The sequence below is a fragment of the Sander vitreus genome, chromosome 13 (assembly GCF_031162955.1).
Source record: "Sander vitreus isolate 19-12246 chromosome 13, sanVit1, whole genome shotgun sequence".
Taxonomy (NCBI): domain Eukaryota; kingdom Metazoa; phylum Chordata; class Actinopteri; order Perciformes; family Percidae; genus Sander; species Sander vitreus.
This window is the reverse complement of record NC_135867.1, coordinates 14125215-14142821: the sequence shown is the minus strand read 5'-3', so window position 1 is coordinate 14142821 and position 17607 is coordinate 14125215. Positions and strand designations below refer to the sequence as shown.

Below are 17607 nucleotides of genomic sequence, written 5' to 3'. Positions count from 1 at the left end.
CCTGAGGCATGCAAGTCTGCCAAAACAAGAAGCAGACAGCTGGAAATACGTTGCGGCATCTCACCTTTCTCCAATAGCCAGGCCAAAAGGCAGAGATGGTGATTTCTAAAAATATCAGTGCTCAACACCCTACATTGTAAAGCTTATTTGAATAATTCTTAAAAAACGACAAGAATAGAGTACTGTGTCTACACTTTGAGTTTAAAGGCAAAATCCACCATGGCATACTTCCAAATTGTAATTTCCAAATATCAATTTGTGATTTTTCAAGAGGTATTTAATGATAGTGTAGTAATTTACTTTTCATTGTGCCCCTTTAATCTCAATCTGCTTCATGTACTTTAACTTTATACAGTGACTTTGTTCAGTAAAAACTTTACTTGAAGGTATCTACATAAGGTATCTGACATGACACGGTCATGAACACATGATACTGTCATGACACAGTCATGACACATGAACCCTGACCCTAACTCTAACCCTAACTTGTCATGACAAAAACCGAATGACACTTACTAAAAGAAGCGTTGTCATAAACGTTTATGGCGTGTTTATAATGTTTATGACACGTTCATGACAGTGTCATGTCACTCTTATGTAGATACCTTCAAGTATAGTGTTACCCTTTGTTAATTTGCAGGGGGCATTAAAAGTGAGTGTGGACATTCAAATCTAGGTAGCCGATAAGTAAATTTGGTTCTAATTGCAGCTACACCCCCCACTCACAACATGTCTTTCAGCTGCACAACATTATGATCTACTGTTGAGAATTTGGAATATCTGCCCCTTCTGAAAGAGAATTAGAAAACGTTCAGCTCCCCTGTCAAAAGCTTGGATTTGGACAATAAAATATGTTGCATCAAGGTTACAGTATGCTATGTTTTACATATCGATTAGCTCTGCCTCTTCTGCACCAAATTTCTCTCTGTATTCTTGTTTAAAAAGGGTCCATACATGTAACACATGTTTTTTAAGCTAATTTAAAGTGTTGCAAAGTAGATTAATCCTAAAAAGGAAGACTAGCTACTAGTGAACTCTAGTCCGGTGATTCCCAACCAGGGGTACTTTTACCACAAGGGGTACATGTACTTCCAGTTGCCAAGGGGTACATGGAAAGATTGTGGAGTAACTCAACTAATTTTGAAGAAAAAAAAAAGGAATTTTAGTTTGATTAGAATTTTTATATATATATATATATATATATATATATATATATATATATATATATATATATATATATATATATATATACACACACACACACACACACATTATAAGACAGCTGTTAACACCTGAACACCAAATGCTGTAACTTTAGTTAGCTACGAGCAGAGAAGTTAACAGTTAAAAGTAATGGATAAATGGTGAAATAGTTCAAAGTAATGGATGAACACTTGCCATAGTTTGCGAAAGGTAATGAATAAATGGTTTCAATAGTTAGCTAAAAGTAATAGCTATATATAACATATATAATATAAGTTAAAATAGATAGCTTCTGGATAAATGGTTCAAATAGTTAACAATTTAGACATTGGTTAAATGGTAAAATAGTTCAAAGTAATGGTTGAAATACTTAGCTCTAAGTATAGCTTCTGCCACTCCAAGTGGTAGTAGTAAAAATGCTCACTTGACCAGACCAACCTAAACACTGACAGTCTAATCGTAAAGCAAACGTTTTGTAAAAAGATCCACTTCTATATACATAAAAGTGTTAAATTAAATCCAGTTCAAATTAATTCAAATGAACACAATTGGAACATGACAAGTGATGTTGATGAAGGAGTAGTTGAGTTCATCTTATGGGGCTGTGGGGTCTAAAAAAAAAAAAAACATGTTCGGAACCACTGCTCTAGCCTATGCAAAAGCACTACTATCAGAAAGAATGTGAAACCTACACTTCATACTCTGGCACCAATACACCGGCTATTTCTGTGATTGACAGCCCGAGAAAGACTGATGGCCTCAACAACTTCTAGCTGACGACATGAACAGGGAAAGACAGCATTAGGTAACATTGACAATGAAATCCTCAGGTTGCCAGGATATTCTTCCTGCCAAACGGTGCATGACATTGATGCGCAGTAAAGCGTACAGAGAATATACAGTACGGTAAGTGATAAGGTAGTATGTGGGCCCTGTCTCACCTTATATCCTGGGCCAAGTTGGTGAATGGCAAATATCTGAGCTGGGTTGAGAGCTTCACTGAATACGTAAATGGCTCCCAGCTGACCACAAAACACTCTGTTAGCATCCGCTGTCTCTGATGAACCCAGGAAACACTTGTCATAGCTCTGAAACAAAAGGTAGGATAGCACACAAGAGAATATTAGCTATCACATCAGAAATTTTAAATAATCAGAGCAGTGACGTTTGGAACCCAAGGAGCTGACATGATTTAACATGATTCACTGTTTAGGGTTTTGGAAGAAGGTCATTTTGTATTAATTGTTCAAAACTTAACGAATTCTAGCTCTGTTGAATTTGTAAACAACAGGTTCACCAGCCACAACTCTCTCTTCTAGATTGTGTGCTTTTCAGTTTCAGGACACATTAACACCTTAGAGAAGACATGTTGAAAAGTTTGTTGATCTTTACATTTGAAGACGTCTCAAGAGTTAAATAATTATTCATTTTCAATATCTGGTCATAAGCTATCTGCACTGTGACGAACACAGTGGATGGTGAAAAAGCAGATGAACTTTTCTAATCGCTCTGCTACAATGCCTTTCACCTACTCCATCCCTGATACCCTTTATCACAATGAGATCTTTACTCCTATGCTTCTTCAAAGTGATGAAATAAGTTTTATCTTCAGCCTTCAGGACAAAACAAACCTGATAGCATCAACACATTTTCAGACCTGATCTTTCACCTGTGTTCAAGATGTTCTTTTTTTTTTTACAAGTCTTCCGGTGAGCTGCGTGAACTTTAAGACATTTTACCCCAAGGCCAAGGAATATGTTACAGAGAATAACACCAGCCCTTGGTAATTGCCGCAATGTCAAGAGCCAACCGGGAAGAAGTGTAATGAAGGCTCTTCTGCTACTGAGAGGTCAGGCTACCTGTCCCCTGCTAATGGAGAAGTTGGAAGTTGGAGTTTAGACGAGCTGTGCTGGAACGGGGCCCAAGGGCAACTCTGCCCCAGCTGACGAATGCAGAGGGCAAACCTCAAATGTTTGCCAATATCACAATAGGAGGGAAGCCTAGAGCCAGACCAACAGGCTGGTACAGAAGCCCTTATTTGGGAGTAAACTTCTGATAGCAACATATGATTTACAGAAAAAAGTTTTTAGCAAAGATCAATCAAATTTGTTTAAGAGTTTTTATTAACCAGAAGCAGTTGAAAAAATAAACTCAATGTTCATAACCGACTCTGCACCACCTACGTCCTTAAGTGTGTGGTTTTCCGAAGAAAAAAAAAATGTAAATGCATATAACAACACAAAGCCTCTGTAGTAAGCCAATATCTTACATCATTGGTGTTGACGTGCCAGGCCATATCGCCGTAGGAGACCAATTGACCGTTGACATAGCAACGGATCTCGGAGTTCCTCCAACGGTTGTAGATGTGGACGATGCTGATCATGTACCACTGAAAAATACACGCATTCAGAAAGAAACAAGATGAAACAAAAAATGTATTAATATGCAACAATGCACCAAATTAAAGAATGAGAAAGTCAAGTTAGTTATCCTTTAGGCTTTTATATTTGAATGGTAGAAGTGGGAGTTTCTCTTCAGAACTGTTGATTGAGACATTTCTGATGTTCTTGATGTAAACAGTGCTGTTTTTTTTTTGCCTTGCCATTGCCTGCCATACAGTGTCTATACTGATGATTTTGGATATTATTTTGTACGTTGCACTGAGGCCAAATTCATTATATTGACTAGACTACTGACATGTGTTGTTTGCACCTTTGCACTTGTTATTTAATAAAAACGAACATTTGGGAAGATTTGATACACGCCTCCTGCTGTGCAATGATTTATTTTAGATTTTTTTAGTACTACTGTTAGTTTGTTTGTATAAAGATGTCTGGCTTGGTCAAAATGTCTTTGCAACACTGAGAACGAATCCTTTAACAGCATTAGCTCTCTATAAGAGCGCTAGCCAACATGGAAGAATACAATGTGTCAACCTCATTCCTTTACCAGAACTCTCTTCCGAAGCTATCCCTTTTGCTCACCTTAATATACCATTAATAGTGTGCATGTGTGTACGTATGTGTGTGTCTTGATGAGAAAGCATCTTCCTTGGTGACAATACACACAGGTTCCCTGAAGGGAAGGCTGAAATGAGGAGGAACAGTGCGGTGGGGGGGAGCTAGAATTTTTTTGCTGGTGTATGCATAGCTTAGGAGTGGACAATACCACACGTATTGCAAGCGTGCGCGCGCACACACACACACACACACACACACACACACAGTGGACAAAGACATGGTGACTTATAAATTGATCAAATGGAACCACTGGGAACTTTGTTAGGCAGTGCAGAGATTCTCCTGGGTCAGCAAATACTGCAGAAGGCCATCTCATCAAGTGAAAGGGTGTGTTTATGTGTGTTTATGTATGTGTGTGTGTGTGTGTGTGTGTGTGTGTGTCTAACAGTAGCAGAATGCTGACAGCGCGTAAGAGGGGCAGTGTGGAGGTCTTAATTGACAGACCTTATCTAAACTCATCAACACTCCTAGTGAGTGGAAGGATAGATAGAAGAAGAGAGCAGCAACACACTCCTGATGCTGTCTCATCTAACACGTGGCACAGCGTTACTAAAGTCTGCACTGACAATTATTTAGTTGAGTGATTTGGTCGGTGTGCGTTTTCTTACCTTGCGGGGTTGGAAATCATATTTCACACAGTGCTGAAAGCCTTTTCCTTTTGACTTCAGTGATGTCACGATGAGGCAGTTTCCCACAAAATGAGCGGAGTAACCTATTCCTTTACTGGTGCGAAAACTGCGAGAGAATCAGACAGGGTTACACTCATGTTAGTTTATCAATTTAAGATCTGTGTTTCAAAAGAACTTTTATTAAAACTGATAATGTTACTTCTTAATGAATGACGCAACCATTTGATCTTCTGTGTGACTACATTACATGTTCATCATTACATTTCATTAGATTTGCGAGAAAATAAATGACAGTTTTGAATGGATAATACAAAACAATCATTTGTCAAATAAATTACATTTCGACCGTGTTGTCTGGTTTCATCTGTCAGACCAGCTGTATTGTAAATAATATAATATTTTTGTTCCACTATAACTGCAAAAGGTCAGCTACTTCAAAGGAAGTCAACCGTTTTTCAAAAATAAAATTGTACCAAAAGAAACAATGCACAATTTAAGCCAACTCGCTCATAAAAAGCAGGATTTTAAATTTTTTTCAGGATTTTCTTCGCAGCAGCATCAGGGGTCCCAGATCACAGGTTCCTGGAAAACCACTACTAATCCCCCCCCCCCCCCATATTTCTCTTCCCACACTGGCAACCTCCAAGTCTGTGAAAACAATACACATTTCACTTCTAAACTAGGTCCAGAAGGATCACACACGTAGCAGAGCCAGAAAGCAGATATAAATCCCTGTGAAGTGAATCCCTGGTGCACGTTAGGAGAGCATACAGTGTGTTATCACAGCCTTCATGCAGCTGTGGAGGCCACTATAAGACAGGCGGCTGGAGTAGCAGCTGCATCTGGGAGAGGATGATAAGACCTGGGCCAGAGGAGAGGGGGGGCACCCTCTCGCTCTCACTCCGCACTTACCATGACAACTTGACAAATGGTTACCAAGGCAACAGGATTACATCCTGACACTTTCCCTGATCAAAGCTCATCCCTGCAATGGTATCCGGAAAATGTATGGAATGCACGTCATCCTTCTTGTTGACGACTAGCTCCCCAATTCTCTAGCAAAACCTTTCTGTTCATAATGAATTAAAGTTGGTCTCTGTGAGAGGGGACACCGCTGGTTAGCGTCACAGAGTGAAGAGGTGGACGGAAGAAGCCAAGCAGCGGAGTAAAGGAGTTTAATTTAATAAAAGGTCAAAGCTAATAAAGCTTCATAGTGGCTAACAGCTTGCACTTACAACACTAACGTCGAGGCCAGTGAGGTCCAGAACTGCATGACGAGCCAAGGCATCCACCCAGCAGCGCGCTCATAATGGAGTGCCTTGACATTTAAAGTTATGTTCTATTTCATTATCTGTTTATCTATTAACTTCCTTTCTGTGTCATTCAGTCTGATGATTTAAATGTTCATGTGTCAGTAAAGTAACTCTTGGTAAATTCTGTTGAAGATTATACTGAATATATAGTTCTGAAAGAAGTTACGGAAAAAATGTAAAGACAAGATTGGTTCCGAAATGATCAGCTCTCTGTCTGAGGCCAACAGATCTTAAGTCAATTGGTATGAAACCAGCTGGGCACGCACGCACACACACGCACACACACACACACACACACACACACACACACACACACACACACACACACACTGTCAATGAAAAATGTTATTGATTAATTGATTAAGCCGTTTATCAGACATAAAAGCCACATATTATCTTAATAGACCTTTTTAAATGTGAGGATTTGTTGCTTTTCTTAGTTTTTATTTTAAATTTAACATGTAATAGGCTAAACTAGGAATTGTTTAATAAGAAAATAATTATTGACGGATGAAACAATACTGCAGTTGTAAATGTTACTGATTCTATGACTTTTGATCATGGCAACCCCCTTAAAGATCGATTGACAGCTAATGTGGGAGATTATTTGGCCTGAGCAAAAATCTGCAGTCCATTGAGTGCTTTCTCATACTGTGATTAAGTACAGTGCACTCACCCTCAAAATGAGTCATTTATGTTAACTTCACTTACTTTGTTCTTCCTTTAACCAGGATGCCTTTTGACTTCCAGAAGGAACAGGCCTTAACTTGCTTTATTCAGCTGTGTGCTTTTCTTAGCTTGGCTCAATAGTGATGGCAGAAGCAAAAGAGGCACTTTTTACAGTCAACAAAATGTAACTTCTTTCACAACCAGTATAATTTCTTAAAGCCGTCGATAGAAAAGTTGGTATTTCTGCATCTTTTTTTCTCTGTTTGAGCGCTGAAAATGGAGAATCTACAAAGAAACCCTTCAGCTGTGATCCTAAAGGACTGACACAAAAACCTGATGTTTACCATTATGTTTTTGATTCCTCTGTAACTGCGCTGGCAAAAATATCAACGTGAAGATTTATGGCCAATAGAAATAATCTGACAGCGCTGAAGTATTAAAGAGTGGATATTTTAAAAGATGCTTTTAGTCTCAGTTTCCATTCCAAGGATTTTATTTTCATTATGTAGAAGTCCAGATGAATGGCATTTTACTTACCAATAGAGGTACGGTTTGTCTTTATCCACATTGATGTTGTTGAGTGGATCCTGTCTGAACCAAGTGTTGATAGTGAATCCGTTCTGGTAAGGCCATTTGGCAATTGGCGGCAATGCTATGGCCTGGGGGAGGATACACACGTTAGATCAGCTCTTGCCAATGTTTATAGCAATCAATATACAACTCAGTCACTCATTACTTAATTTTCACCATTCAACTCCTTGCACTGGTGGTGAAAAGTGCCAATTAAAATGTGCTGACTGACTGCAACGAAGCCATAAAGGACTCCTTAGCAATTTGGGTGCACAAAGAATAAATTTGGCTCATTTTTGATAATGATACTCAGGTGTGTGTGTTTGTATATTTATGCAGTCTCACCGCTGCACTGCGTCCTGGAAAGTTGAAGAAGGTATCAGGACCATGTCTCTGAGGCATCTGGTTCAACACTGACAAGAGCTTGACAGCATGTCTTGGCTGGAGGAGAGTAGAGTACAGGAGAGGAGAGTAGAGTACAGGAGAGGAGAGGAGACATTGTCATTAATATGTGACAGCTGCCAACTATCAGAGGCACAGAGGGGAGACTGTAAAAAACAAAACAAAAAAAAAAAACACATGGTGTGACATCACATCTCTACCACAAGCCCACTGGATCAATAACTCTTCAATCAACTCCGCCCTCCACCAACAACACCTCATCAATACCATGGCAACTCTTAATCGACCTGTCTCTGGAGAGGGCTGCTGGTGAAGGAGAAATTGCAAAAGACTGAGAAATAGGAGCAACGTGGATGGGGTGGGGGGAGTTATTAGACAGAGGAAGTACAGAGAGCGGCTGATGGGATGGATGATGGTCTTGCTGTGGACCAGTGATCAGTGACCAGGGGTTGTTGATTGTGGTTGTCCTGAAGCCTGAGTAGAGGGGCGATTGACGAGAAGGGACGGGGGTGTATTGACTTAGCTAGTGGACGCCAGCAGCTGCCAAGGCATCGCACAGCTTGTCCACCTCACTAAGCCAACAACTGAGCAGAGACAGCAGAGGAGAAATTAGCCCTGAAGAATTTAGCCCTGAAGAACCATTCCAAATGGCCAGAGTTTGGTTTTAAAACATCAACTAAACCTAGTGACAGCAAAGTACAGGGAACAGTTCAATAAAAGACAACAAGTAGCACTGTAAGTGGAATTTGTACTAAGCGCTTCCGACATTCAACTCCTGAATTAATCCTTTTAAGAGGTGCTTAAAGTTAACTTGGTATTGTAGTTTTAAAACTAAGCATGAATCAGCAACTGCAAGGCCCATTTCTCCCTACAGTTTGTGAATAATTTAGGCAAAAGAGAAATTGTATTAATCAAACTACAGTACGTCTTGACTACGTCCACTAACAGTAACCACAACCAAAGAAAATGTCTATTTGGCAACACACAAATGTTTCTGGGCTGGCTGTGCAAAGGAAGAGAAAGTTAGAGACAAGGAGATTGTGGCCAACTGGAATCTCCATAACCTGGCATTGCCAGACTTATTCGCAGTTGCATATTAATTCCAAACTGATTCGAAACTAATAATTCACAACTATTAACTATTAATTCGCAACTAATTCGCAATTGTGTATTAGTCTGGAACCTCTCAGTTCATTTTCGACTTTCAAGGGACGTTATCAAAGGCACAGACCAAAATGCCTCTGGACACAATTGAATAGACCTACAACCAATCAGAACAACAACAAAAAACATAGCTCTGAGCGACACATACAAGTGCTTGGTCCGTTTTGAAGCAGGAAAAAAATGGAGGCCGGGTCACAAACCTTTTTCAAATTACAGCTCAACAGTAGACTCAAATGTGTTCCTGGAAACATTTGGGGCGAGAAATAGGCAATACAGTAACAGACTATTGATTTATATTTGATCAGTAACGCCTAGTTTGACAGTTTGATTGGAGTTTTGTTAGCGTGGTGCGTTGCACTGGACGGAAAATGCCAGTTATGTTCTGTAACTGACGCTCCTCTGTCAGTGATCATCTTAAACCCCTGTGAGATAAATGGATGGGGTTTGTTGGAAATCTGTTTGAATGGGAGCGGGGCAAGACGTATCTGCGAGAGGAAATTAAACATGAGCTGGCAGATTCGGCTGGTTTCCAGGCTAGAATCTCCATGACAGAGGGGAAGAAGAAAAAAATGAGCCCTTGAGCAATCCATTTACTCCTGTAGAGGTAATTGGTTGGTAATAATAGAAGATGGTGTTAAAAAATGTCAACCTTCCCAAAGGGACTCACCTAGAGAAAACACATACTGAATTCACAGTGTTTCACCTTCATAGCTGATGAGGCTGTCACTGTTTGTTTTTTTCATCATGTTTCCTTCACTCTAACAAAAACACTCAAACCTTTGTTACATTAATAATGTTGATTACAAGAAAACAAAAATGTTCAACGTGAGCTAAATTGTCCTTGTCTTGACATACACTCGCAAATCAATCCAAACATGGATACACACACAGACATAGATACACACACCAATCCTCTTTATTCTAGTCTATCAGCACCATTAAGTGACATCCAGGCTAATGACATACAAACAAGCTAATGCTGTATAATTAATCTAGTATAAAAAATTAGTCAATGTGAAATCCTGAGTCTCTTTTGATATTAAAAACAATAAAACAAACATCTACAATACAATCAATTCAGGCATTTTTCCAGAATTAATCTAGAGTGAAATGTTGCTTTAACTTTAACTGTAACATATGGCATTGTGTTATTAGAGAAAATCTAAATAGCTACTGAATCCAATCATGAACTAGAAGTAGACTAGAGACATAAACAAGTTTTCTAATGTATCTGTCACCATCTGAGCCTGCCAAGGGGGTTTGAATTTAAGCTCCTTCTCCCACTGGAGTGGTAGTTGGAGTAGCAAAAGTGATTTTTCAATATAAAATATAAAATAAAACAATATTGAATGGTGATAATGTTAATGTTCTAATGTTTTTTCACTGTTTGCATTGTAAATGTTTATTGCCCAGCACCTGCAAATCACTGATAGATGTGAATGTGTCTTTTAAGCAAAAATATATTACTGTGGTCATAACAATAACAACACAGTCTGATGCGCGCACACACACACACACACACACACACACACACACACACACACACACACACACACACACACACACACACACACACACACACACACACACACACACACACACACACACACACACACACACACACACGAAAACTCTTTCAAGTGTCCACCAAATTACCCAGATGCCGCTGTCTCCCCTCAGCATACTGAAGAGCAGCTTCAGCTCCTTGACTGTGATGCTGTAACTGGCCATGACTCCCAGCATGTCCACCAGGAGGTCTGAGAACACACAGACAGAGGCAGATAATGAGCACAAGAGAGCCCAAACAACTAGAATGTGTGTGTGAGAGTGTGTGTTTGTGAGTCAGCCCTCTACTGACACTTCTCTGATCAAATAAGGTGAGGTCATTAATAAGACACAGTTTGTATACTGAGTGTTGAGCATTAATCAGTGCGGTCAAAATTCAAGGGAGTTCCAAGTTATCAGAGCTACACACAACCTTGACTCTCGAGCAGAGTTGCTGTGCACAGCATTACTTAGTACCCTGAATGTGTACACCACAATGTAAATTATTGTTGCTTTAGTATATTGATCTTCATACATCAGGTAATATGAGGCCAAACACACTGAGAATGTGTTAAGTACTCTCAGGCTTCCATATTGTGTACAAAAGGCTTGTTGAGCAATGCTGATTTATTACTATAAAATGTATCAATAAACTCCCAGATACTGATATTATTAAATTAATAATCTTATGGAAAATGACACACTATACTGTGATGGTGGTCTTGAACAAACTTGGACAAAATGTCTTATGTCCAGTTTGTGTCCATGTCTTTAAAGAAATTGTTTGACACATGGGGAAATATATGCTTATTTGGTGAGAATTAGATAATAAAGACCGATACCATTCTCATGTTTGTACGCTTTTGTTTGGTAAAATAACCTTGCTGCCATTGCCTTTCACTTTCCATGGATCAGAAACAAATCAGTGGTATAGCACAACCCTCTCAGAGTGAGGCAATCTGCTGACAAAGGCCCTTCTCTCCCATTAGTCCTGCTAAATTTGAAGAGTCTTCCCACAATATTTCATTAGCCAGAGCCCAGCGATAGGGAATACAGCAGAGGGCTAGCTCATTGAGGTGCTTGGTATAAGAGGAAAATACACAATGTCCTAGATTCGAAACCCCTAAGCTCTGTATTTTGTACAACCAATCCATGTAGGTCATTTTAAATAGTTTTTTAAAAAGTGTTAGAATCTTGGTTCAGAAAGGAAGTGTGAGAGAATTGGCATTAAATTGATTAAAGCAGCATATGCTCTGCTGTGGTGAGCAGTAATAAGTCATAGAAGTTATAAAGCACATGATCTTGCGGCGGTAGGTAAGACAGAGAGGACACTGAGGGGGAGGGAAGGAGAGGACACACATGCCGAGGCATCATTAAAGGGAAGTCAAGGTCAATATGATCATGTAAAGAGACGGCTGTGTATGTTCCCTTTTGCAATCAAGCCCTCTGTTCAAATCGCAGCACACACAGAAACATACTGAGGTCATTATTCTGCCTCTGCTGCACCAACGGGTTGCAATGGATGGTCTGACTGCAGGGCCAACATCCAAGCACACTTGCAAGAGTTACAATATGTTATACAGGAAGAAACTGAGATAATTACTTCTCAACCTGAAGCAGCTTCGATCTTCAGCGTCAGTTTCAAGACATGCTATGTTTTTAACGTGGCATGTGGCTTTTACTCTTTTCTCTCTATGGTATTACAGTTGTTTGTCCAACTATGCATAATGTACAACACACGGCTGAATGCAGGAGTTAATGCTCTTAAAATCACTACCTATGTGAAATTACTACCAAGGCCAAACATGTTGAGTATAAGTGGGAAAAGCTGATTTAAATAACAAAACTTCACAACACCTGTCTTTGTACTCACTTAACATCTATTTCGGATTAAATTAAATTTCGGTGCTGGAAGCAATATTTTGAAATGGGGGCGTTGAGGTGCCCTTTGGGGGTGTTTGTTTAAAAGCTAGTTTAAACCAAAGATTCACAATAACAATACATGTTTAAACTACTTGCAAAAAAAACAGTGGTCTGCAACATTAAAACCTGCCAGTTCACGGCACTGCAACTGGACGAGATGGTGGAGCATAACACTTCTTCTCTTCTGCGAGCTTTGTTTGGTGCAGCTCCACGCTGCCTTCATGGAAACGGGACGTCAGAGCATCATCTTAAATGAGCTCCGTACTTCAGCGTGAAGCTGCGTTCAGATAAAAAAAAAAAAAGCAATTGCCGCAGGCTGGTGCGACGTCCTGTTGTGTTCTTTAACCCCCCAATGTAGCACAAGTAGACTTTACATTTCACAGTAACAGTTTTTCGTCAGATCGTTTATAGAACACAACGTTTCCTACTGCACCTGAAGGCAGCTTCATTTCACAGAGAAAGAGAGAAAGAAAAGAGACGAGCGAGAGACATCCACTGTGTGTTTCACAAACTCCCGGGCAGTTCAGGGCTTGTGTTTGGTGTTTTAAGACTTTCTTGTGGAAGCGATAGAAGCAGTGATGTAACTGTTTACTGTACGGGATTCTCACACCTCCTCAAAACGCACGCCGTGTTGCGTTTCTCCAAACGTTTTTTTCTGCTATTTACTTGCAAGACAGGCGACAGCAAACCTATACTCTTCTAAGCATCAAAAAAGCGCTCTCACTAACTTTCAAAGGTTGTAAACCTAACTCCATTCGGAAGTAAATCCTTCTGCTTTTACCCCTTGATAAGTGCCAGCTTGTTTTCCGTTGGAACTATTTGATTATAGATTTGGATTTGAATGTTAAATTGCTAGCTGTTTCTGATTGGCTAATGTTAGTGTTTGTAATACCTAATTAAAGTTTGAATGTTACATATCTAGTTCTGATTGGCTGCTGTTATTTATATTGAATGTCAAATGGTTGCATTTTCTTAAACACCTGTAAATATAATTTCTATATTCACATGGCTTTTTGATACCTGGGAAACTAATATATGTTGTTTGTCATCCAATGATATGATTTTTGGATTATGTTTGATAACGATAGTAACAACAATAAATGGCCTAATATTAGGGCGTAATCATTAATATTCGGGGCAATTAGCCTACATCTTATTTGATGGGGGGCGATTAGGGACCTGGATAATGGATAGGGGGGCATTGGCACAAAAAAGGTTGAGAACCACTGGTCTAAATGAATGGCTTGTAGTTTTTTTGTTTTAAATAGGTTGAAAGTGGAAATGTTATAACTGCATGTGTGATTGTGTACACATTTGCCATATCAGTATATTAATACTGAAGAAATATAGTGATATTGATCTCAACAGGTGACCCCTCCATATTTTTTCTGTCATTGTGCGTTATATGCACATACAGAAGATGGACAGTTGCTTCACCTGCGATCATGTCGTCCACAGTGCTCATCTTGAGCAGCACCTGCTGGATGAGGCCGACCTCGGTGCTGGTCTGCAGGTTGCGCACGCTCTTGCGGAGGATGGCGGTGAACATGCTCCAGATCTCAGCCTGGCACGTCACCTCGCAGTGGGACAGCAACTCCACCATGCAGCCGATGCTCTCAGCCTCCTGGATGATGAAGTTCATCTCCAGGTCAAACTCGCCGCCCACCAGCTGGAGGAGAGTGAGGGAGAGAGAGAGAGGCAAGAGGAGGAAGAAGACAGGAAAGGGGAGGCAGGAAAGGGCGGGGAACCAATGGAAGGTGGATAGTGAAAAGTGTTAGCATGGAGGGAAGGAAGGAAAAAGAGGGGGAGGGGTGATGAAGCAAGTGGGAGGAGAGAGAGAACAAAAAGAGAGAATGATTTAGTAAAGCATTTAACCTTTTGTCTGTAGGAGAGGTAAGCCTGGTGTCTGATGGATGCTGATTGTGGTTAGGAAAGCATTCTTCTGCCAGGGGCCACACATACTGCAACAAATAAATGTCCTTGATATGTGTGTACACACACACACACACACACACACACACACACACACACACACACACATCTCCCCGTCTGCTCTCTCTCTCTAATGTGGGGAGCGCAGCACTCTCCTCTGTGAACTACAATCACTCTCAAAATACAGCAAGCATAAAAATGGCCCCCTCTACTGCCTCAGATACACACATAACCATGCAAACACACACAGCTGCGCACACACAGATACCGATTGCTTATAGTCAGTATCTGTTTATATACATACTTATATACATATTTCAGTCTCTGTCCTCTCAAATAGCATTAGTCAGAGGACATCATACTTTTAAAATTGGGTGAAAAAGTCCCGTCTCTTATTGTGTGGGGCACTGTAAGTAGATCCTTTATATCACTGTGCCACACACACACACACACACACACGCACGCACGCACACACACACAAGCATACCTACGCAGTTCATCCTCAGCATACTATACTATCCAGGAAATGGCAGCCTTGGCAGCCAACAAGCTAAGAGACCACCATTGAGGTTATTAAATCAGATGGAACAGAAATGTGCAATAGGTTATGGAAGCCAGCAGACGAAAGATTAGGAAAGAAATAAACACACCACACCGGATTTGACTATGGTCTTTGCAAAGGCAGAGAGAATGAAAGTAATGGATAACTCTACAGTCAGTGAGTTTTACAATGAGATGAAAAGGACAGAGTAGTGCCCTGCTATCTGAAAGAACGCGAGAGTGTTGAGTGAGTGACTCTTTATTGTGTTCAACAAAGGGTTAATTCTCGATAATTAATTCTGTATGTGGTTAAACAACCTTCAAAATGAAAAAATATTCTAATTAGAGCTGGGAATTCATTCAACAATATTGTCTGTGCATATATTGTATCTTAATGAGATGATGAGATTATTTCTATGGTTTTAATCTAATTTATTGCATAACAGTGGAACACATTGTTGGCTTGAACGTCAACAACTGAGCCATCTCCATGACAACTGAGTAAACTCCAACCGCTGACAAAAAACATTATTTGGCTGAAAGATCTGAAAAAAGCTAGTAATTACCTTGACTTGAGGACATTTTGTCAAATCAATTTTACAATTTTATATGTGATAAAATAATGTCCTTATTTGCTACATTGTGATATACACAGTATATACACACACACACACACACACACACACACACACACACACACACACACACACACTTAAATACTTTTATTTGGATCTGAAAGGCATTGCAAGAAAAGAAACAAGATCCAAATACTCTGGGAAGAGTCAGTGACAAGGTGACAGGTCTTTCCATTTATAATACTCAACACATTAAGGATAAACAAAGCATTTCCGTCTCCATATTTGCATGCTCCCTATGATAGCCGAAACAGAGCAAACGTTTGCAAGTATTTTTGCTTCCATTTTCTCAAAGGCAGAGCAGGATACCCAGGGCTTAGTTTACACCTATCGCCATTTCTAGAAACTGGGTGACCGCAGGCAGGCTGGGGGAACTCATATTAATGTTAAAAAACCGCCTCAAGAGAATTTTTCATGCCATGGGACCTTTAAGCATTACACCACAATTGTCACTTAAGGATGCTGTTCACAAAAATCACAAAAGTCTATGGTCTTGCTTTACATAAACTGCAGATGTTTGGATTTAACTGAAATAAAAGTGACCCCAACCCTGATGATGCCAGAGCACCTTGCAAGAAAACAAAGAAGATCGAGGGAAAAGGATCTTCGATAGGGCCATATATTACAATATTGACATAAAATTAGCTGCAGCAATAACTAGCAACACCAGCATTTATTGCATGTTGGCCCAATGACAGACTTGGTCTCAGCCCCAGTAAGACATTTAACATTATTAGGCTTTATGGGCTGTGGCTCTTTTCTTGCTTTAAGTTTTACTAATGCTACCTTTTAATAAATCAGGTTTTAGACTTAGGGCCTCCTATTCAAGCGTACAATCTCCTTATTCTTCTACCTGCTCCTCATTCTTTCCCTCTCTTCGGACAGACTAATCTCTCTCTCTCTCTCTCTCTCTCTCTCTGAAGTGAATTGATCCAGTGTACTCAGCCAACGCACTAGCACAGATTAGAGAGGACCTCTGAAGAAGGCATGAAATAAAAAGGGAGAAGAATTAATTTATCCCACATCGAATTTTCCCCTCTCCTCTGAGGTTCCCAATTATAGAACACGCTGGGGACTACTGTGTCCTATACCATCTACATAACCTGCCAGTCTGAAGGTGCTCGATATACCACGCAGTAGAAGCTTAAGGGGAGACTGCAAGGAAAGTCTTTGTAGAAACTCGCTCGCAGCAACTTCAACACGGAAACACACACATCCCCAGGGCATACCTACACATGTACAAGCACAAGCATAATCTCTCCATGCTCACACTTACCCCCCGTGCACAGAGCATCACTGCAAGATGAGAGGGGTGATGCAAACGACGGCAACAAATTGTGTCTCGTGACCAACAATACAGAGAAAAAAGAGGGCGAACGCAGCAAACACAGGAGGAGGAAAAGAAGGAAGAGCCCAGATAATTATTATCTCTCCTCCACCAGAAGCAACATTTGGAAAGGCAACTAAAGGCTGGGTGACCCTGCCAAGAGCCTCCTCCTGGACCAAGAACATCAGGTGACTTGAAGAGGCAGGGACAGTCAGACAGAAAGAGATGGAAAAAAGAAAGGATGTGGGAGAAAATATTCTTCAATCACACGCACATCAAATGCATGTTCTCCATTTCATCTGGCTTCCATAAAAATGATAGATGCTTAAGCATTTCCACGCCCATTATTTGCTTGAGTAAGGCTTTTAATTGATGTATAAATAAACATGCTGACTAGATGGCAATAAGGTTGCTCACAACCAGCATGAGCACACTTGAGCGCACTCAAGCGCCATCATCGCCCCCACTATGCACACAGACAAAAGATCACTAATTAGTTTTATGAGGGAACATGCTTGTTTTGCATAAACACTCGCAACCTCTGATCTTTTCCTTCACCCAAACGTGTGTCCACAAGTTCCTACCCCTCGTCTTTGCGTATGAAACCTAAAGTTCTCACAAAGGGACAAGTAATCACATCAACGAGCATGCACAAGAGGCCTTTACTACCCCGACACATACCGTGGTGGTTAAAGGACACAGACACATAAACAGGGACCCACATTATGCCACTCG

At 40.3% G+C, this 17607-nt stretch overlaps 1 protein-coding gene across 1 annotated transcript in view; it reads right to left on the bottom strand.

Moving 5' to 3' along the window:
• Nucleotides 1–14101, bottom strand: part of nbeaa (neurobeachin a) — a 60634-nt gene extending 46533 nt beyond the window's left edge. The window contains exons 1-7 of the mRNA XM_078266720.1: nt 13876–14101; nt 10627–10727; nt 7750–7845; nt 7372–7493; nt 4832–4958; nt 3473–3592; nt 2145–2291 (exon numbers count right to left, since the gene is read on the bottom strand). Of these exons, the coding sequence (XP_078122846.1) occupies nt 2145–2291; nt 3473–3592; nt 4832–4958; nt 7372–7493; nt 7750–7845; nt 10627–10727; nt 13876–14080 (918 nt within the window). The 5' untranslated portion in view covers nt 14081–14101. The remainder of the gene's footprint in view (nt 1–2144; nt 2292–3472; nt 3593–4831; nt 4959–7371; nt 7494–7749; nt 7846–10626; nt 10728–13875) is intronic.
• Nucleotides 14102–17607: the final 3506 nt, after the last annotated feature.